A 21475-nucleotide genomic window follows, 5' to 3' on the forward strand; every position below is an offset into this window, starting at 1 on the left:
TCTGTAACTGTGGTGCTGGGTGTAAAGATACACATGTCCTAAAGAAAACCAAAACATACACTTACATGAAACATTTTTGTCATAACATTTTATTCTGTGGCAGCCCCGAAAATTGTCCTTTTCAGTAAAATATATGATCATCACACTGATGTATCAGCTGGAAACTAGTTTCTTTAAAAATCAAAGAAAAAACATCTTTTTTTTTTTTCTCCCTGTTATAAGTAAAGTCTCCTACAAACACAGGATATTGATTGATGCGCGATTAGATAGTAATTGTCACATCTAAACAGCCAATTATAGCTGAAATAAGTGAAAACACACAGGTACACACACCTGTAACTAACTAGTAACATATCAGGCAGTACATACTATATGATGCATAAAGCTGCTGAAAGTGTGGTGAAAAATTGAAGCAAAGTTTCAAAAACAAAATCCTATGCACAAATTTAATGCATGAGAAACTACCCATACAAAAGAAATTGATAATTGTGCTTTTTTCCTACCCACTTGATCTAAAGTCAGGTTTCCTTAAACAACCAAAATACATTCAGTCACAAAGTAACAGTTTTCTTTCAGTTTGCCAGCAAACGCAACATTTATTGTCATTTACATTGAGAGTGGTGCAGATTTGATGAGGGGTGGCTTCAGAATGTATTCAGACAAATTTCAAGAAAAAAAAAAAGCAAACGAGATTGAAGGGGACCAGAATTTGGAGCCACAGCAAACGATCTGAATTCTTCTGTTACTGAGCAATTTCAGTTTTTGATTTTTAAAAAGGTTGCAAACTTTTTAAAAACAATTCACTTCGTCAAGCATGTGACTGAAACTTAAACCAACACAACAAAGTGTGCAAAGAGCCAGTGTAGTGTACAACCTCAGTACATCCCACAAGTAATCTGATTGTAGTCTGCAACGACTCTGTTGATTATCAGAGTCAGAGCTTGAATTATTACATTTGTAATAAGTACCAGGTTGTTTTAAAGCCACTGGATTCTATGCGATTAAACTGTCGCTGTCACCAAACAGAGGAAAACAGCTATAATGTGCTAAATATGAGCACTAACAACAGCACTCAGAAACCTGAAGGAAGGTAAATGCTGCATCACATTTCCAACCTGCTTGTTTCCTGTTTCATTGCAATCTTCACCTACTCTAAGTTCACTTTCAACTTTAACAAAACAAACACTGCTGCACTGTGTTTGGAAATTAAGAAGAAACTCCAATCTACAAACTATAACTTCACCTTAATATATGTTTGGTGTTTCTCTCAAGGAATGCTGAAATGTGAGGGAGCAGAAATGTAATGTGATCGTACGCAAGAAGGTTTGGCTCAGGAGGTACGTCTCACTACGACATGAGTCAACATGCTTCTTCCGGCAGCATTAACAAGCTAATTGCCTCATTTCTCTAGAAATATATTTCACTTCACTTCACTTTAGCCTGATTAAAGAGCCTTTGAATTTATCTCTACTTCTAGAAAGAGTTTTCTTTATGTCATAATTAACTTATTAACGCTGCCAGAAAACGTGTCAAGCTTTGGAAGTTTTAATTTGTAGCTATTTTCTGTGTTTGCTTATGTGATACATGTCTTTATTAGTGAACATATCCTGCATGTTAAGTCAACTAATTTTGCTGCATTTAATCTTTTATTTACATGTGAAGACAGGAAACCTAACTAAATGCGTGGAGAAACAGGATGATAACGCTCTCATTCACAGAATACCAGTGGGTTGAAAGTGTGAAAATGATGTGGTTTTTGCAGAGGTTTTATATAAAGTCTGACTGAAGCTATTCTAGTGACGTGTGCCGACCCAATACATTTCTTTTACTTTTTTGGAAACATAATCTCATTTGTTTAAAAGGTGCTCACACAAACCTTAAAGCTGATGTCTGTAGCACTGAAATGGTCCAAATAAAAAGCAGAGAAAAAAAAACATAAGATGGAAATAAAAGGGGTTGCTGCTCTGTCTCATAACATTTAACTGACTTAATATATTTAAACATTTTACACAGAGACTTGTAGCCATGGTCAACATGAAAATGTAATTAGCTGGAGCTACTGTTGAATCAAGTATAATTACTTTAAGTATAATCAGTTTCATCAAGCAATAAAATCAAACCTCTCAGAAAAGATGAGACATTTTGGTTATCTTACAGCAAACATTTGAATATTTTGAATATAATGTTTTTTTAAATAAAAAATGTCTCGCTGGTTTAAATACTGAAATCTTACTGCTTTCTCCAAACAATCTAAATTAATGATTGATGGATTTGTTAATGTCTGACACTATAGAATATATAAAAAGGTGTTAATCCGATTTTAGTAACTTTAACTTATTAAACTTAGTAAACTTATTTTTACCTTTTTTTAATTTCACTGAAGTCAGAAACATTAACTCTGATTATAAGCCCACATGACAGTGACGTCCCCTCAAAGTAAATAGCTTTTGATTAATTGGATGAAAGCTATAGTTGTTTCCTAGCAACCAATTTAGACATTACTGCTATGACTTTATAATTGTTCAACCCAATTTTATAGTATAAATGTGTTTATTCATGTGTGGATGTAAGCAACATCTCAGTCAGCCAAAGTCCTTGTTCCCCTTTGTTTTTCCTGTAAATAATTCTTAACTTCTCCTGTACATTCAGTCCATTTAGTGGCTATAAACTGTCAGTCATAGCTGACAGGTAAACTGCTGGTCATTTTAAACGGTAAACTTCAATTGAGCCAATGACAGAGCAGCAGCCCCTCTGAGTGAGTCTCTCCAGATTCATAAACTATCAAAATAACTTCCCTTCCTCCTTTAATTGTTCAGTAGTCCTCTACCCAGCCATTTTCCAAAATAAAAGCATCAATAACCTCCTTCATGGCCAAGTTGGGGATGAGCTGATCTTGGGTTAGTGGAGTGCGTGTCACTGGGTCAAAATGGCCAACTCGCTGAAAGAGAAGAGGAAACAGTTTATGAAAACAGAGCACAGGGTGGAATTATCCACAGAGTTAGAAGGCATTTTTACCTGCAGGTGCTCTTCAATGTCTTTTCGATCGTAAGTTACACCGCTGGGAGTTATACATGGCTCTCTCATCAACTCGAAGCTAATCTTTCCACACAGGTAATCTGGGATCTCACGCTTCTGTCAAACATACAACATACAATATACAGTATATCTTCTTTATCAGGAAAGTCAGTAGGGTCCTTTTAGTCAACTGCAAGTGTACATTAAGATTATCCAGTCTGGTCTGTCCATCTGAGTCACCGACACTAACCTTCCTCTTCTCATCTACTTGACAGAAAAGTTCCTCCATGTCTGAAAGGTACTTGTCCTGCGGAAAACATTAGATTACATATAATCATAGTTGAATGCAGTATATATTACACAGGGCTTTCACTAAAGGAAATACAAAACAGCAAGAACCCTCATATATTTCACTTAGATTAACTTCAAGCATCAAAAATTAACAATGATTACGGCCCACCACTGTCACTGCAGGCATGATCCGATAACTGCTGCAGACAGGTGTTTGCAGAGGGACCTCAGAATTGTCCGAGTACAATGTGATTCCATTGGTTTCAACAGAGAATGACCTTCAACATGCACTGAGGCAGTTTCCGCTGAGTGTGAGGTGGTTGACAATCAGGAACTTCAAGACTGAGGCCATTGTTCTGGGGATTGGTTTAGTTCTACGGTTGTATTTAGATGAGTTCATGTGTACAAATTATAGCAAACATCTCTCTGCCTTTTGCTAAGATGTCATCTGCTCATACTACAAAGGTTCTGGACCTTCAAATTACATCATCACAATTGAAATTACAGCAAGAAGTAGCTGGAAGTAACCACCATGTGTACACAAGTACTCCCCTAACTTGAACCCCAGGATGCAAGTTGAAAATGGGTGAAGTTAAGGAGTTGAAGTATCTCGTTTTGATCAGAAGTGATGGTAAAATGGAGTAATAGACTGACAGGCAGATGGCCAGCTGTTGGATGGCCAGCCTTAGAGTCAGGGTACAGTTCATACATCTGGAGCGACCTCAGAATAGAGCCACTGCTTGTTTGCATCGGAAGGAGCCAGTTGACTTGGTTTGGGCATCTTAACATGATACCTCCTTGGCGCCTTCCGTTGGAGGATTTCTGGTCCCAACCAATTAGTAAAAGACCCCTTAGTAGACTGACAACATGCTCGAAAGAGGATATATTACATCTCGCCTGCGAACACCTTGGGATGTCTTTTCTATCCTGATAAACCTGCTGCCATTGCGGCCTGACTCTGGATAAGATTTGCTGTCTGAGAGAAAATGCCTATATATCAGAAGGAGGTGGTTGTCAGCAACACTCAGTAACAATGGTCGTTAATTGAATTGTATATTTAAAAAAGTTGTAGAATTCATCACTGCTGGAGCCTGAGAGAACAACGAAAACACACTTCTTCCCTTATCATAAAACATAAAATTCATCACTGTCTAGCTTTAACCTCTCTATAGTTTCACCATAAATTTAACCTAAAAAATAGATTATAAATACAAAACATCAGTGGCTAAGAATCTTGATATTGCACTGATCAATGTAACTTACAAATTAGCAAAATGTTTTACTATTTTTACATTTGGATCAAACTCAATGTGAAGAGAGAACTGAAAACCATCTAAAGACTTGAGGAAATTAATTTAAAATTCAATGATGCCCCGTGTTTCCCTAATAAAAACCTACGTGTTTAATGTGGATTCTGCTCTCGTCAGACTTGTCCTCTTGTTTCTGTCTGCACCCTTCCAGTTCTCTGTGGACACACACAGGAATACACTATTACAGGATAATTCATGGAAAAAAAAAAATCAATAAAATCTTAAACTACAAATTTGTGTCAAACTGTCATGTATCCTGTATTGGACCTGCCTCTTTTTCTCTGCGAGGATGAGTCTGGTGAGGTAGGCATGCAGCTCGCTCTCCTGGTTGATCCTCCTCTCCTCCATGCTGTTCCACCGTTTCTTCTTAGCTATCCTCAGGGCGCTGGGGATGTCATCACCAAAGTTCAGCCGCTGCTCCTTTGCAAGGTTATAAGCTAAAATCAGACATATGTGTTCATGTCATATTTTGTACACTGTATAAACAGAACATTATAAAATATCACTAACTGTTCCAACAGCATTTTTTACCTGCCTTATCCTAACCTTACGTCAGGCAGAACTACGAGCATAATACATAATACTTTCTTTAGCGTCTCTACACAGGCTCCTAATACATTTTAGGATTAGATTTTATGATCTTACAGTTTACTTTTAGGGCTCTTCGTTGCCTCAAACCTTGCTATATTTTATAACCTCTAATTACTGTCTGTATTGCCCTCAGGAGTTAGTGGAGAATAAAAACGGAGCTAAAAGAAACAGACTTGTTGTGGACTTGACACAAGTTAATACAGGTATAAAAGCCATCCCTGGTACCTTTCTGTAGGTTGCCGATGGCTTCATCATAGTTCTCCATCTCCAGGTGACACTGCCCCATGAAAAAATGAGCTTTCACTGATTGGCTGTCCAGCTCCAGAGCATGCCTGCAGTCTGCAAGAGCTTTGTCGTACTGCTGCAGCTTCACATAGCACAGGGCTCTGTTAGTGTAGTACGCTGGGACAGAGGGGCTGTGGGTCTGACACAGGGCAAAAGACAAAACAAACATATTGTACGATTTCACCAGCATTTGTTTTTCCGTAGAAGCTGATTCCAATTCCCCAGGTCAAGCTATGTATTACTATCATTTATTCAACACTTACTCATCAATGGACTGGATCTTGGTCTGACCACAGAGTATCTAATCATATTTAGTATAGTAGTTTGGGAGATTCACCGCTTTGTTAGTGAAGTTTCTCTCATTTTTATCAAATCTTAACTTCATTGTAATGACATTTTCAGATAGCTTTCAAATAAAACTTGGCATGTTGTACTACTTTTGGATAGTTAGGACATATATGTCCCCATTACCAGATACTTACTATGGCTTTGCTATAGCAGGCAGCAGCCTCTAGGTACTTGCGGTTCAGAAAGAGGCGGTTTCCCTGCTCCTTTAGCTCTTGAGCTGACACAGAGGTGCTCTTCTCTGGACTTTCTGACATTTTGTCCACCAGGCTCGCTGCACCTCTGGCAGCTGCCTCTTCACTTTGCTTCCCTATGCTGTCACTCAGGTCCAACAGGCTGGACAGGAACTGGAACAAAAAATAATTGAAAAAAGATAAAACAAATTGTGACATCAATAAATGTTATGCTACATGATGAGAATAAGGTGGGAAAAACCTGCAACATCGCATTAACATATATTTGAGTAATAGAAGCCAGCACATGGAAATGATAAAAACACTCATTCCAGATTTAACCAGACTTTACATTCTTTTTTAAAAGAAACATTGTTTAAAGGAGCACTCTGCCAACATTACACAAAAGAATAAGTTACTACGTTACATACTGCTTAGTCCAATAAACAGTTGTGTCTAATGTGGCTCAGCAGAAGAAAGTTATTATTATTAGGTTATCTCTCCCCCACATCTTGACAAAGTTTTAGTCTTGTCTTATTATGAAGTTACTACCTGGTAGGGTAGGGTGGGAGGTGGGAACAGGGTGGAGTCATCAAGATGTAATAATTAGACCCTAACTCCAGATGGTATGAGAGAGGAGTCTCTATGGAGTCTATGAGAGTGTCTTCTCTGTCCAAAATGTGTACGTCATCCTCAACAAGTCTCCTCTGTATTTCAGGTGTAGGTTCACTGCTGATTGTGGTCCTGAGGTGTTAATTCTCCTGTGCCACCATCTTTTGTGGAGGCTGTTTGGTTTCTCCAATGTTGACTGAGCACTCTTCAATGCACTGGACTGCACACACTACGTTTGTCTTCTTGTTTACAGGGAGAATCCTTCTCTTAATAGAGGAGGAGGCCTCAGGCACAACGTGTCTTCCATTTTTCATGCTGCCTTTTCATCCATCCCCAGGAAGATCAAGACCACTTCACACATCCACCAAGAGGGCCACACCTAACAATCCCCATCTGAGGGGTTTAGGGAGTTAGGGTCGTAATTGTTGACACCTTGATGACTACACCCTGTTCCCACCTTAAAGAGGGTGGAACAAAGCCTACTCTGGAGGATATATGTGGGTTGCCTAGGCACTTTATTCAGATTGAAGAAGCTGATGGGAAGAGTAGTGAAACGTTTCTAATCAGGAAAAAGAAATCCAGTTGACATGATTCAAGATTCTGATCATTACTGTGTAGCTAACACGAACTACTTTCCCACTGTTTCATTTTCAATGTAATTCTTAATTTTGATAGAAATGTCTGTTCATCATGGGTTCAATTGCAAACCCTTTAAAGTCAGGGTGGCGGCCATTATGAAGTCAACAAACCACTGTAATAACACGGTATCGCCGAGAGCACCCAGCGTTAACTTTGATACGACACAAACGTAACGTTGAGATAACTACACATTTCCCCGTTACATTGACATACCTGCAGTTACTGTCTGAAAGGAGCCTTTACTGTGAAGAGACGGCGCTTTCTGTGCAGCTGAAATGAGCAGTTTGAATGTGATGCAGCTGGAAGCTAACTACCTAGCTACAAGTCGCGTTGCAACCAACAAATGTTTTGGTTTTGATCGGTGACGTACAGTACGTAGTCAGGAGTGACGCCCGACGTCACGTTAACTGAAACGTTTGTGTTTACTTATGGGGTGGAAAAGCGATGCTAAACGCATCGTTATAATTAAATAAAAAATAATACGCAAGATGATTTACTGGAAAAAAATGAGTATTACTGTAAAAAATGTATTGCTAAAAATGTTTTATTGAGAAAAAGTTTATTATGGAAAATGTTTTATCATGGAAAAAGATTTATTATGACAGGTCAAGAATGCTTAACATCAACATCAATGATAAAATAATTTAAAATAAGTTTAATAACAAAAAAACAGTAAAATGAACACTGAATCCAAATTGTGTATGTATCTAAACATATAGAAAGCATAGAATATTGTAAAAATAAATACATAAAAAATGAATAACAAAAGACCTTAAAATTAATTCCAAAAATATAGCAGATAAACTACAGATACAGATACATATTTTAATGCATCATAGCAACTTTCAAACATTTGCATAGTTTTTATGTTTTCTCTAACAATAATATAGTGGTTTTGAATTCATTAACATATTTCAAACATCCCAAATAAAACACCACAAGAATGCAGCATAGTTTACAGTTCATAAAGTGCTAATGCAATCACATAATAACCGTAGACTCCTATAAACTAAACCACTGTATTTAAACACCCTACAAGTATAAAGACTGCAGTATGAAGAAATAACACTGAGGAGAATAAACACAATGTTTGTGTTTTACCTGTGAATATTCTTGGCAGCCGGTTCAGACAATACTAAATTGATCATATCTGTTTATCTATCACTAGTGCAATCAATGACCTGAAGACCATCTCATGATCTGAAATGTAAAATATAAAGTGCATCATGTGTTCATCTAATGTCTTTGTGAGATGTGCTACTTCTTGATTGGAATGGACATTCTTTGAACACAGATCTTCTCTGAAGACAGAAGTAAATAATCTCCCATTTAGGTTTAAAAGGTTTGCATCCCCTGGATAATCTACATAATATATTTGTTTCAGTTTTCTGTCTTGTTCTTCCCATTGAGGTTTATTTAACAAGTGAGATCACTTCTGTCTGAGAGGAGTCCTGGCTGTGAAACAAAGCAACCAGTTGCCTGCCTGCTCACTTAAACATAGTGTTCTCTTTGCAGTCCAACTGGTTTTGAAAGAGCTCTTTTCTAGATAACTCAGTATAAGTCCCAAAGTGTTGAACTATGCCTTTAAAGAAGCTGCCTTCTTGCTGATCTCAGCTATAGTGTATGAAACACATCTGTCATCTGATTCCTCCCAGTTTCCCTGACTGGTTGTGGAGCTCCCAGTCAGCAGTCAGAGGGGTCGAGGTTGGTGCAGGCCTGCAGTCTCTGGGCTCAGAGCAGGACTGTGTGTTGCCTTTGAAGGACTCCAGTTCCCCAGAGAAGCCTGGACAGCCTTACGGTGAGCCAGCCTGTGTGTGATGGAGAATCCAGCATTTCCCTCCAGCTGAGACAAAACCACAAGCACCTGTCTGAAATGAAGAATAAACAAAGCATCATTTACATCCATCTATAATTAACAGACAAAAAAAACCTCATCAGATTCTTGCAGGTGTCTGTACTTGTTTTTCACTTTCAAAACAGGTGACTTTCCATGTTTTTATTCTTGTGCAGACTAAAAAAACCTACAATTAAATACTGTGTGTATTCACACCCTGATAAATCTTATTCCTCTCTACCACAGAGCTTTGTCATGACAGCAAAGCTATTAAAAACACAGTGTTGCACTGTGTCCTACAGTCACCGTCCTGCTGGCCTAAATACTCCACATAGCACCAAACGTGGACTGATCTGCCACTGAAAATAGTCCCCAACAAAGCATATGACCATATGTTTTACATAATTACTGAATCTTTTTGAAAAATGTAACTAAATATTTTTCAAGGGTACTTTTGAAGATTTAGACGACATCTTCAGTTGGACACTAACACTATGCATCTCACATGCTCACATTCATATCTTCGTCTATTTTTGTGTGAGGTTTGCTCGTATGAGTGGCCTGACTCGGCAAAAATTGCTTTTAAATGGCTTGTTTCCAAAATTTAAGAATCACACTTTTTCATGAACAAGTGTATGATTGTCATATTTCTCCAAACTGCTATAGAGCTATTCAGCTATTCCTGAGTACGTTTCATTAATAAAATACTGACATAGAGTAAAATCAAGAATTTCATACGGCTAAAGTGCGGGTCCTGGAATTTGAAAGCTGGGCTAATAATCATATTGAGATTTATAGCAGCAAAATTAGCAGCAGAATTATAGCAGCAATGTTTTTGCAGTGAACCTGTGAAGTGGAGGGATGCTGTCGACGGTTTTGAGGATGCTGCGCGTGGACACCACATTAAAGCTGTCGCTGCAGTCACAGGACACATGAAGGTGGTGTCTGGGGTGTCTGTTCTCCACCATGACAATGAGTCCCGCCCAGCCGTGGGTCAGGTAGTAGCAGGTCATCCCCTCCCGACCCTGATACACACAGTAGGTTAGTGCTCACCTTTTAGCTCTTTTTGTTCTGTTTCAGCTGCTACTACCATTTACAGATAGTTCCCCTGCTTTAATTGGAGTCATATTCATATGTGGCTTAATTTATAATAAATGCTACCACAGGAGCATTGACTGAATTTCAGACGTTGCATTACCTCGTGTCTCTCCCCTTTAGTTTCTGTCAGTTGGATGATGGCATCAGCGATGGTTGTGTTGGAGGCTGTTACTTGCTCCACCATTACCAGCCTGGAGCTGTAGACAGCCAGCATGTAACCTGGCGCCTCAGATCTCCCACAGCTCGCTGAAAACATGCAACTGCGGCTTATTAAAAGTATAATGATTAACATTAAATAATGTAAAGCAAATCCATAGTCATCAAATCTATTCTAAATTGAAGAAATAAAAGGTGATGAAGTCGGCCTTATTAATAAAACAATCTAATGTGGGCTATGTATTACTTACTTGTCCCCTCTTTAATGGTGCTGTGCCAGTGGTTAAAAGCGCAGCAGAGCACAGCGTATTCACCCGGCTCCAGCATGACATCGCAGCCCACAAACCTCCTCACCGAGCGCCGGCTGTGAGCCAGCAGACGGCCCAGGATCAGAGTACCGGAGCTGTCATAGGCGACCCGAAAGACCAGCACACACAAATCCAACAGGTGGCTCTCTGCAGTGTCCCATCGCCTGTGAAAACACATAAGATGGAGAAGTGAAAAGTGTGTGCAGACTAACAGCTGTTCACATATTAGTGTGCAATGATTGGAACTTATTTCTTTGTTGCCTAATGTATTTGGGTGGCAGTGGAGCTATGTATTAGATGTGCAGCTTAATATTCAATTTGTTGTTATCTCACTTTTGTATTTCTAGTTTGGTAATGATTTATAGTTTTCATCTACAGATGTAATATCTATCTATTACATTGTTTTTACTTTACGGCTTTAATAAAATAAAACATTTCAGTTGAATCACTATGGCTTTAAACTCTACCTGCTTCCCTGCTGGAATAACGCTAGCTCCACAGCTGTTCTTTCCAGCACTGTGATCGCCACCACCGTCACTGGCACATCGGCTCCTCGAGGGAAAACACCCGGAACCCGAACCTCCTGCCATTCAAAATGAATCTTGCAGATATCCACTGAGTCAAAGTACCTGCCAGGGTCAAATACAGGCTCACATGAACACACCAAGAAAATACATGCTTCATTGTTTCTATTGTTGAATATGTTTCGGACAGGATTTATAATTTATAGGTAGGTAATAGGTAATAAAAATATCTGCCTAATAGAAAATCACACAGCATATGGGAAACTAAAGAGCAGCAGCTTCCAGTGATAAATGATTGTTTGTTGCTTCTGAGCTACCTGATGAAATCCCAGAAGTCAATCCAGAACAGGCCGTCCTCGCCTCGGTGAGCACAGAGTTCCCTCTTCAGGTGGGGGGGCCAGTTTGGCCAGTTGTCAGCCCAGGGTCCGGTCCATGAGAACCGACCCCATGGGTTCCTCAGCTGCAGTAACCTAAAGCAGGCAGTGGACGTTACATGTACTGTGATGTAAAAATGTGCACAAACTCAAGTCTAGAAAGAAAATTACAAATATTTCCACTTAAAAATAAGAAATTATGTGTTTTGGTTACAGCAAAGTTAGTTCCACACTGTAAGGTACCATTGCTTCACGGTTTTAGCTTCTATCCTTAATTGTGTCCATTTCCCGAACATGCCTGGTTAAAGAAAATCTTCTTCTCAAGCACAAATTCAGACAAAACAGTGTTGTGTCCTCACCTGTGGCCGTCAACATCCCGCACGTCTAGGACAGAGTATGCATGTCGTGGACGTAAACCCAGAGACTCGTACTCCGTGTCATCCACCTTCATGTTCCCTCCTCCACAAGATGCTCCCATCAGAAATCTAGCAGAACATAATTCTTTAGGGTTAAATATGATAGAAACAGACATTTAAACTCTTCATGATGCTCACCCTGCTTCTTTAGAGCTCAGCATTTTGGCCCAGATGAGGTCTGTGTCGATGGGGTCTTCCTTCGGGTTGGTGGCACTGACCTGCAAGGCCAGCGATTCACAGGGGGCCCCGGTCAGTGTGGACAGGCCCTCGATAGCGCGACCTGCCTGCAGAGCAAAGTAGGAACCGTGGAGCTTTGCCAAGGCCTTTTCTATTAGAGCCACCCAGAGCTGCCTCCGTTGGGCCTAGAGAAGGAAAATGGGAAGAAAGAGGATTAAGAAAATGTATAATTGAGTAATTAACTTCACTGCCACAGATTAAAAAATATATGTGATGACAGGCAGAGGAATATTAACCTTCAATATTAAAAGAGAAAAGGGCAACAGAACTAAAAATAGACTCTACAAAACAGTCATGGTGAGAAGAAGCAGTTCATACTGGTTTTTCCTGGTAACGGAAAATGGGAACAATCTTTTTGTGATGATGATCTACTGTAAAAAATGATTTAAACATTTACTTTACAGGTGTTGAACCACTAAACAACAGCTGCTAGGAATGTGGTTTAGAAGAAACTGGAAATCCCTGGTTTCAACTACAATATGTGAAGGCTTTACCTGAGAGAAGAGGAGGTGGCCGTTCTCGTCACATGGCAACATGTCGTCCACTAACACCGTGGTCCACGAGCCATCTTTGCAGAGACGCACCTGATAGGCTCCTTCTGCACACAGCAAGCGGGTCACCATCACTTTTTCCACCAACTCAGGACGCTCAGCCAGAACAGCCAAGGCACTCAGGAACCTGTTCTCCACAAGCAGACATGAAGACTTCACTGGATTTATCTGCCAGCCCCTAACTGGGCTGTGCTATTATTTCATATCATTTTAACAAGAACTTCAGTGTTGCCGAACACAAAAACACAAGATTCTACCAGTATGCATGTACACAAGTAGCACAAGCTTTAGTGTAATTTTTATAAGAGCTGAGTATAGTGTTTAGTCGAAAAGATTCTTGAGTCAACTCACCAGCAGTTACCCAGAAGTCCCTGTAGGATGTCAGATGGGCGAGGCGTGCGGAAAACAGACCACTTTATCCCACGGTCCCTGATATTGCAGCAGTTGATTTCTTGGGGACGAAGCCACTTTTTGACCCGATGCTGGACACTGTCGTCCACCGGGAAGCCAACAGACTTTGGACCAGGATGGAAACTGTCATCCACAAATGTCACAGCGTTCTGATGTTATAGGTTGAAAAATAGAAAATAAATCACTAAACTGTCCATTTGTCAAAATTCAGAGGAAGAAAAATGTTGATACATTTATCTACCTATTAACTATCATTACGTAATTATTACCAGCTGCGCACAGTAATTAAGCTGCTGGCACAAATGTCCCCTCTCAGACACCACACAGACTGCCCCCTCTTGCTGATGGAGGTTATGGCATCCAAGCAGGAAGACTGCCAAAACTACTCTCAGCTGAAACAAGTACTCCCATCTGTTCTGCATACTTTGTGGATCAAAAATGAGCAGTTGGCCTTTATATAAAGTTAGTATTGTTCTAAAAAACACTGGTATTGTACATAGCACAGTAAAAAACTGTGCTGTTTGTGGGGGAAAAGGAAATACAGCATTATACTAAAATATCAATTCTCCAACAGGGAAACTAAATAAGATTATACAGTCAGGTTATAGCCTCCACCCTTAACAGGAAATATAAAATTTTAGTTGTTAGAATGAGGAAATGAGAAAAGTCCCACTGTTTCTCCTGTCTGATATCAAATGCTGGTATTACAGCATTAACAACAACTTGCATCCACCTTCATCTCTCATGTAAACTATAAAAAAAAACTGGTTCTTGCTGGAACCACTGCTAACACACTTGCAATCATACTTATATATTTGGAGGTTCATCTTGAAGAGGTGGCCTCTATGCAACATCTAACTGTGTCTGAGTTGTATACAAACCTCTCTGCAGAAGCTGACTATGTTCTCCCACAGCTGTTTGGCCTCTCCTTCATCACTCTGTCGCAGCACCTCAACCAGCATGCTCTCCTTCCGTCTTGGGGATTGCGCTGGTTTAGGCTGTGCGGCATGTTGCTGAGGGGTGTGGCAGGCCATGCAGTGTTTGACTTTGCCCTTGTTAAAGAGAGTGCATGCTGGACATGACCACTCCTCTAAACGGTTAACATGGACCACACATGGAGGAAATAGTAGAGAAGCATCTGATGCAGGTGACAGGGGTGACATTTCCTCTTTCAGGGTGCTGAGCCGTCTGCCCGGCAGGAGCTCTGGTTGGGCAGACAGATGTGAAACAACGAGTATTGAAGGAGAGGGACTTAAGCTATGTGTCGGATTGAGGCAAATGTCTGGAGGTGGCACTTCTCTGCGACTGCAGGGAATTGCATTACTGTGACCTGAGGATGACAAGATGTTCACGGAGGAGTTTGTGTTGTGATATAAAGCTTCCGTTGGTAAACTCTCTCCTTTGGTTGATATGGAAAGTGAAAGCGCACCCGCTGCAGGTTCTGGTTGTTGTCCTGCTGTTTGGTCACAGACCTCAGGCATGAGCAAGGCCTCAGCAGGAATTTGGGGGAGAGACAGTTTGCGTGGTCCACCACAAGCAGAGCAGGACATGGAGGTAGGGGTGTTTTGCAGAGTGCACCTCAAACAATCCCAAGCCAGGCTGTGTTTATCTGCACTTTCTGGCTGTTTTGGGTGTTGCTGTCTGCACGGTTCATTCAGTGATGGCCTCAGGGGACCAGAGCAGCTATTGGAGTGCTGAGGTGGGGACTGGTCTGCAGATGAGTCCTGGGGTTGGTCCAGTGATCCGGAGTAGCCACACAGAGAGCAGGCCAGACTGCTAGGGGAGTTCGCCAGCGTGCAGCGGGGACAGGACCAGTCCTCCCTGCTGCTGACGTTGCACAACCACCGGGTGTCTGATTTTTGCCGAGGGGCCTCACAGATGGAGCAGCGGGGGGCACCAGCTGCGTTCAGGAAAGTACAGCAGCCACAAGCCCACTGGCTCCTCTGCATGGGCATTGAACCAGAGGAGAAACTGGAGAGAGAAACAATGACTCGTGCTCACAGAATTTATTTGTTATTTATGATAAGCACATGTATCCGTCATGACATGGTGTGTGTAAATTACCTGCACGTGTTTGTATATTGTATATATTATTTATACTAAAACCTGGTACATAATCGATGTTATATTTAGTTTACAAATTGTGGCTGCTGGAGTTTTTTTGGCAGAATTGACATTGACAAGTCACAGTCTGAAATGTTATGAAGTGTATTTTCTATATGTAGTGTTTTTAGTAATTTCAATGTCATTTCATTTTTTTTTTTGGTGTATCTGCTTCTTTATCTGTTCGGTTTTTGTGTGTTATAATGTATATATTCAGCCTCAGGAATGAATTAAGGCCAATGCTTAATTAGCAACTGCAATCCCACCTAAATAAGTGGTGAATATAAGGTAATGCCTGAATTGATCACAAGCAGTAAATAATTACTGACATCTAACATTCTCTAAAACAGCTTTTAGAGGTTGGTAAAGATTCAGTGTAGCATTCAGAGATGACTGGTGTCAGTCTGGAGTTATTTTTGCAAACATATTAGAAACATTTTCAGCTCTGGTTTTTAAAATTGTTGGAAAACAAATGGAAGCCAGAGAGGAAGGGGGAACACTGATGGGTGCTTTTCCTATACCCTGTGGTGCCTGGGAGAAAAATTATATTATGATGATTTCTCATCTTCCTCATTAACCACCCCAGCAGTTACCCCAAAATAACACTATATGTGCATTAGTAATACACTGGTAAATGAGATAAAAAACAGAACAAAACACTGTGGTAAGTCTGTGATTTATGTTCCACTCAGAGACCTCAGCAGTAAAACAGACTCAGATTATCTGAGCTGTGGCACCCAGGGAGAAATTCAAACTGCAGGAGCCACTGGGACATCTATACGGAGACTGGCCCACATTCTCTTTGCCGTGCTCTAAGTAGTTTGGCATGATGCCTGAAACCTTCAGTACTGCCTCTATCTGGATGAGCTAGTGCAGTGCAAACTGTGTCTGCGATGGAGGATACTATACTACTGGTGGAAGTACATGGAGTAAAAATACTTTTTTCGCTGAACTCAAGTGTGTTTTTACAGATTCTACCTTGATTACCTTCACCACTCTCTACAAAACAACAGCATAACAGTCTAGTTTTTAAACACTGACTGGTCCTGTTGGGTGATACATTTCTTTCATCCATCTATCGCCTGAAACACTTATCCTGTAAAAGGTCACCAGTCTGTCACAGGGCCACACATAGAGTCACCAGTTAAGCTAACATGCATGCATTTGCAGTGTGAGAGGAAACCAGAGTACCAGGAGAAGACCCATGCAAGCATGGGGAGAACATGCAAACTCCAGACAGCCAGCCAGGGATTCGAACCAGGGACCTTCTGCTCTGCATTTCTTTCAGTTTTATTCATTTCACCTACTTGCGGACTGTTTTTTAAGTTTAAACATTATCAAATATATAATCCTGCTGATAACTTATTTAAGGAGAAATATTAAATAATAATATTATCAAGCGACAATTTTAGTCCATAATGAAAATATTTGTAGTTGCACTTTTACTCCATTATAAATTATTAGAATATGTTCATCATGTCCTTAAAAATAAATAGCAAACTGATATTTAGGGTTGTGTTTTTAGCTTGAGAACAGATTTTGTCATCTACTGATAGGGTCCTTTGTTACGGCATAAAGAAACTGCATCCGTAGCCCTTCTTGGCCTTCATGCTAAATAATTTAACATTAATTATTAAGCGTTTAAATACTTTAAAGGCTTTAAAATCTCCTGTGCTTTTTAACTTTGTCAACTCTCTTTTATGTTTTCAGATTTGCTGTTGGTCCAAATTTTTGTGTCTAAAATCCAAAAGGTTATTTAGATATTTCTGAATCAGACGTAATGATGTACAGATCTGAGTTCCCTTTAGAAAGCTCATGTGTGGATATCCAGACCATCGTTTTGCCGTCCAATCATCAGGGATTTCCCCTGCAGCGCTACATTTCCTGTCAGTGAGTAACTTGACTCCTGTCTGGCACCACGTCTGAAGAAGGTTGGGACAATGAGCCAGCAGAGAAGGCACAGGACAGAATATGGACAGTACATTAGAGAGAAATGCAGTAATAATTAATAAGTGAACATAAGTCAAGGCGGCTGTGGTTTACTATCGACCGACTACTATTGACCTTGAAAAAGTCATGACCACATACTTCAGCTGATGATGTAGTGGAAATTGAATATCCACTCTATCACATTAAAGGTGTGATATGTGGCCTATTCCCATAAAAAAAAAAAAAATCATAATCACTTGTTTTTACACAAAACTAACTAGACTCCCTCACATAAGTCAGCTTTGTTAAGAACTATGTTGGCTTATTTTATAACTCAAATCAAACGTTGGATGCATTCAGACAGTGAAACCCAGAAATCCTTTCAATACCTTGGTCACGTGAGGGGGCTGTTAATACCATATTTGTGTCTGCTGTATCACCCGGGTCAATGCATGGTGATTTGCTTCAATAACTAACCACAGGCAAAAGAACTTGAGGAATCAATCCCAGAGTTTGGTCTATGGCATTTATGTAAAAACCAGCTGCCATGTAAACAAGTGATAAGGATATTTTATTATACTTTGTTATTCAAATACTATTAAGAAAAATCCTAAATCAAGGTGTTAAGCAACTGAGCAGGACAGAAACTGTCTTTTGGGTGATTTGGATGAGAATAAAATAGTTTTACAGATAAATGTAGATTACAGTAGGTTTTGTTTATATCTGGTATTATGTGTACTTGTACAGAGTAGTAGGATTTATCTTACTGTGCCTCAAAGGAAATGTAGGTGTATGAACAGTGAATTAAAGTATACTCAGTCATTCCATGGACAGAATCTCAGCTGAGCAGTGGAGAGTGCATGGTTGGATGACTTCAGGACTGTATCTCTGGTTTTTGCTGATTCTGTAGTTACACGAGCGTTAACGGGCCGTGACCATCAGGGTGCTCTGTCAGGTGTGTAGCTGCTGGCATAAGTGTTTGAAACCGACAAAATTTGAGGCACTCTCGTTGTCTCAAGAGAAGGGAACAAAGTCTGCTGGTCCTGTTTATGCGGAGGTAGGATTATGGGAACTGGTACAGTATGGGAAGTGAAGAGAGAGCTGAGCCTGAAGGCAAAGCAGTGAATTCACACATGAAACTCATGCTCATGCTCAGGCAGCTGAACCCTGCCTGGGTGGACACAAACAAACTAAAGTTGAGTGAGTGATGTAATTGTTTAAACTGTTTTATAGTTTAAGACACATCAGGATCAGTTGGAGTCAGGATGTGTGGGAGCTGATGTTTTATTCTGACCTCTTACTTTAACTCCAACATGTCTGTATACAACTGTGCAAAGACAACAAGTGTTTACACCTTGTTTTTCCATAAAAACTCCAGCTTTTCTTGCTTTAGGACCATCGTGTTTCTTTTGTTTTTTTTACTTAAGTGCTCATCCATTACCTGCGTTCCCTGTGCCTGCCAGGCCTGGGAAGCTGCCGAGGTATGAAGGTGCTTTGGCTGCTCCTCAGGCATCCCATGATGGGAGAGGGGGGCAGAGCAGCACTGCGGGGTGCAGCTTCACCCTCAGCTTCATCAACAAGGGAAGAGGTGGAACTTCCCATGGTGCTGTTGGCTCAGGTGGAAGGGTCCTGAAGATGGAGGAGGAGAAGGAGGCACAGGGAGAGTGGGAATCTTATTAATTCAACACCAAGTGATGACAGCACATAAATCAATCTGTTGGTATAAAATTATGCATATTGTACCAACACTGGACTTTCAATAAACAACCAGTGTAGCATGTTGTACACTGTATTTATGTTAGAAACCATGACAGTATTAAGAATCACACAATCTTTAAAAAAATAAAATAAGCTGGTGCTGGTGATCCTAAAGAATGATGATAAAATCTGATGATGGCACAAATACTGTTAAGAACTGAGAGAGGTTAGTCCCACGTGCTGCTGTATTGGGAAAAAAAGTTTACTTTAACAACTATTACACAAGTCAACAAATGTTTGTTAATGACAGGTCACAAATTACCACTATTTCTCTCCAAATACTTTTGGTTTTAGGGAGATAGTTTTATGGTATTAATATTTTTTATAGAGTTTACCAGTAATGTTAATAAAGCTGTTGTGGTGTCTACAAGTCCCCAGTTTTTATAGTTTGTATGAAGTAACAAAGTATTTACTGTATTTTCACATGAATAATCCTGAGCAGTAGTGGAAATTAAAAGTACAGTACTGGATTTGAGTACAATTCTGAAATACTGAGCACTTTACTGCACTGTATTTGTATGTTGTTCTTAGTAACTTTACTTAACAATATTTTACACATGGCTACAAAACATGCTTTGCCTTGAACATGTGAGGCATTGTAACAGTATAAAAAAAGACTCTGAACTTTAAGTATGTTTTTTGAATGCAGGACTTTTGCTTACAGCTGAGTATTTAACTTTGCATCATGTATTATGCACATGTTTGAAAAAAACAGTAAACATTAAAAAACAACAACAATAGCCATTACTGTCTTGCACAAAGTAAAATAGTCTGGTCAAATATATAATTTCTATGCCCGCTGACCGTGTTATGAGGAAATGAGTGTTGTTACAGAGGAGGAATTATTATACACCTCCTACTGTACTTTGGTGATTACGTAAACACTGATGAATATTGCAAAAAAATTTTTATTTTACTTTACTATGTTATATTGCTCACTTCAGACACCTGCATGACATATTTGCAGAGATAGATTTGGCATCAAGGTCCTGCAGTAATCAAAGCTCCATTATTGCTCACACTGTTAATGTGACTCTTTCATGAATCAAAGAGAAACATACAGATGTCATTTTGATCCTTTTGGAATGTGAGTGCCTCAGCCCCCTCCCTGGTCTCTCTACAGTTTTGTCCTTGAACAAGGACTTAACAATCTCAGTAATAACCTCAGGAGCTCCCACCTCAGATGCTCTAGATAGGGATGCAGCCACAGGAAGACACATCATCACTGTTCTCTACCAAAACCGCCAGTTCTATCCTTATACACGCACAATCCAATTTCATATCATTTGGCTCCTTGTTTGTCAGTGTCATGTATCTGTTCTTGAAAATCAAAACAACAATCAATTGAAGAATACAAATTATAGAATCAAAACAGAGTAACTCTTTGTGTGGTTTGCACTCAAAGACATGCATCCAGCTGAATTCCTCTGTGCCTCAATGCAGATGCTTCACCGCTGATACTGAAGTTCACACATAGACTTTAGGAACCCGGGGAACCTGCAGTACAGCTGGTGGCTGAATGAGAAACTGCAGAGCAGCATGAGGACATGGCAGCGAGCGGCAGCACAGTGAACAGCTCGACTTACCTGACTGCAGAGAGGACGGGCTGTGCAAGAGAAGGGTGAATATTCCTGCTGCCAGCTGTCTGAGATCTGCCTGCATCCTCTTTATTTCAAGCATCAACATGCAGAGTCACCACTGGTCTCGTCTCGCTATCTCTGTCAAGCCACTGGGAATAAAAAAAACACTTCCTGTCACATTCAAAAGAAAATGTCTATTAACCACCACTAGTTGTAATATTGTTAGGTAAAAGTCTATTTATAAAAAACATAAAAACATTATTTGACTTCATATATTATAAACATATGTGAGCTCTAAAAGGCTCTTAAACAACTGTGAACAGCACTTATTACATTTATTATAATGTGAAAGACTAATAAGAAAAAAATTGCTGATAAATTGAAAGTGAAAATAATATTTAGTTGCAGTGTTAAAGCAGTAAGTAACGGCAAAGCACTATTTATTTACAAAGTACAATCACCAGATAGTCACTGTTCTTCTAGTCACTTTTTGAAACTCCTTCTATAGGAAAATATCTTATACAACATGCATCTCTTTTGCAATATAGGCACTGACCTCTGGTGTTTCTCATTCCAGGGAGTCCTGCTACCAAAGACAAGACACAATGTTATAAAAAGGTGTTTAACGCTCTGGCTAAACTCAGAAGAAATAAGCTGAAATTGAAACTGCAATTGTAGCTTGATCACCTGATTTATTTGGCAGATCCACTGAAAGCACTGACTGTTTTGATACCTGCAGCGATTAGATGTCTTTTATTTTGAAGATCAGGTAGCTTCCACGTAATGTCGGTCTTATTGTCTCTACCTTTATGCTGTCTCCTTCAGTCTGCCGCCGTGCACGGCTTTTCTCCTCCAGGGACATTTTCAGGACAGGGCACCAGGCAGCAGCCGGGACATATTGATCTCTTATCTGGTCAAGATAGATATCTTTTTTT

The 21475-nt window shown here is 39.9% G+C and overlaps 2 protein-coding genes across 2 annotated transcripts; both read right to left on the reverse strand.

Annotated features, from left to right (window-relative positions):
- Nucleotides 1–73: 73 nt before the first annotated feature.
- LOC137099873 (E3 ubiquitin-protein ligase CHIP-like) lies at nt 74–7627 on the reverse strand. The gene is made up of 8 exons (XM_067477245.1): nt 7475–7627; nt 5975–6184; nt 5433–5631; nt 4888–5053; nt 4705–4771; nt 3266–3322; nt 3016–3132; nt 74–2938 (listed from the first exon to the last, which is right to left on the reverse strand). Exons 2-8 carry the CDS (start codon nt 6092–6094, stop codon nt 2813–2815), a joined length of 852 nt encoding a protein of 283 aa, XP_067333346.1. The 5' UTR covers nt 6095–6184; nt 7475–7627; the 3' UTR covers nt 74–2812.
- A 244-nt stretch (nt 7628–7871) lies between these two features.
- On the reverse strand, nt 7872–20701 carry LOC137100528 (calpain-15-like). The gene is made up of 13 exons (XM_067478396.1): nt 20547–20701; nt 18644–18831; nt 14052–15141; nt 13111–13319; nt 12703–12886; nt 12110–12333; nt 11915–12040; nt 11499–11651; nt 11125–11286; nt 10601–10821; nt 10294–10439; nt 9942–10120; nt 7872–9129 (listed from the first exon to the last, which is right to left on the reverse strand). The coding sequence occupies exons 2-13, from the start codon at nt 18802–18804 to the stop codon at nt 8952–8954; spliced, it is 3033 nt and encodes a 1010-aa protein (XP_067334497.1). The 5' UTR covers nt 18805–18831; nt 20547–20701; the 3' UTR covers nt 7872–8951.
- Between the last annotated feature and the right edge of the window lie 774 nt (nt 20702–21475).

Source organism: Channa argus, chromosome 15 (genome assembly GCF_033026475.1).
Source record: "Channa argus isolate prfri chromosome 15, Channa argus male v1.0, whole genome shotgun sequence".
In the NCBI taxonomy this organism is placed as follows: Eukaryota; Metazoa; Chordata; class Actinopteri; order Anabantiformes; family Channidae; genus Channa; species Channa argus.

Excerpts from the sequence above, each read along its gene's own strand:
- LOC137099873 (XM_067477245.1), bottom strand. The coding sequence starts at position 6,094 with ATGTCAGAAAGTCCAGAGAAGAGCACCTCTGTGTCAGCTCAAGAGCTA. Across the intron at positions 5,632-5,974 it reads CCTGCTATAGCAAAGCCATA|ACCCACAGCCCCTCTGTCCC; the intron begins GTAAGTATCTGG and ends GCCCTGTGTCAG. Across the intron at positions 4,772-4,887 it reads ATCCTCGCAGAGAAAAAGAG|AGAACTGGAAGGGTGCAGAC; the intron begins GCAGGTCCAATA and ends GTGTGTCCACAG.
- LOC137100528 (XM_067478396.1), bottom strand. The coding sequence starts at position 18,804 with ATGGGAAGTTCCACCTCTTCCCTTGTTGATGAAGCTGAGGGTGAAGCT. Across the intron at positions 15,142-18,643 it reads GGCAGGCACAGGGAACGCAG|TTTCTCCTCTGGTTCAATGC; the intron begins GTAATGGATGAG and ends TTCTCTCTCCAG. Across the intron at positions 12,334-12,702 it reads GCCACCTCCTCTTCTCTCAG|GCCCAACGGAGGCAGCTCTG; the intron begins GTAAAGCCTTCA and ends TTCCTTCTCTAG.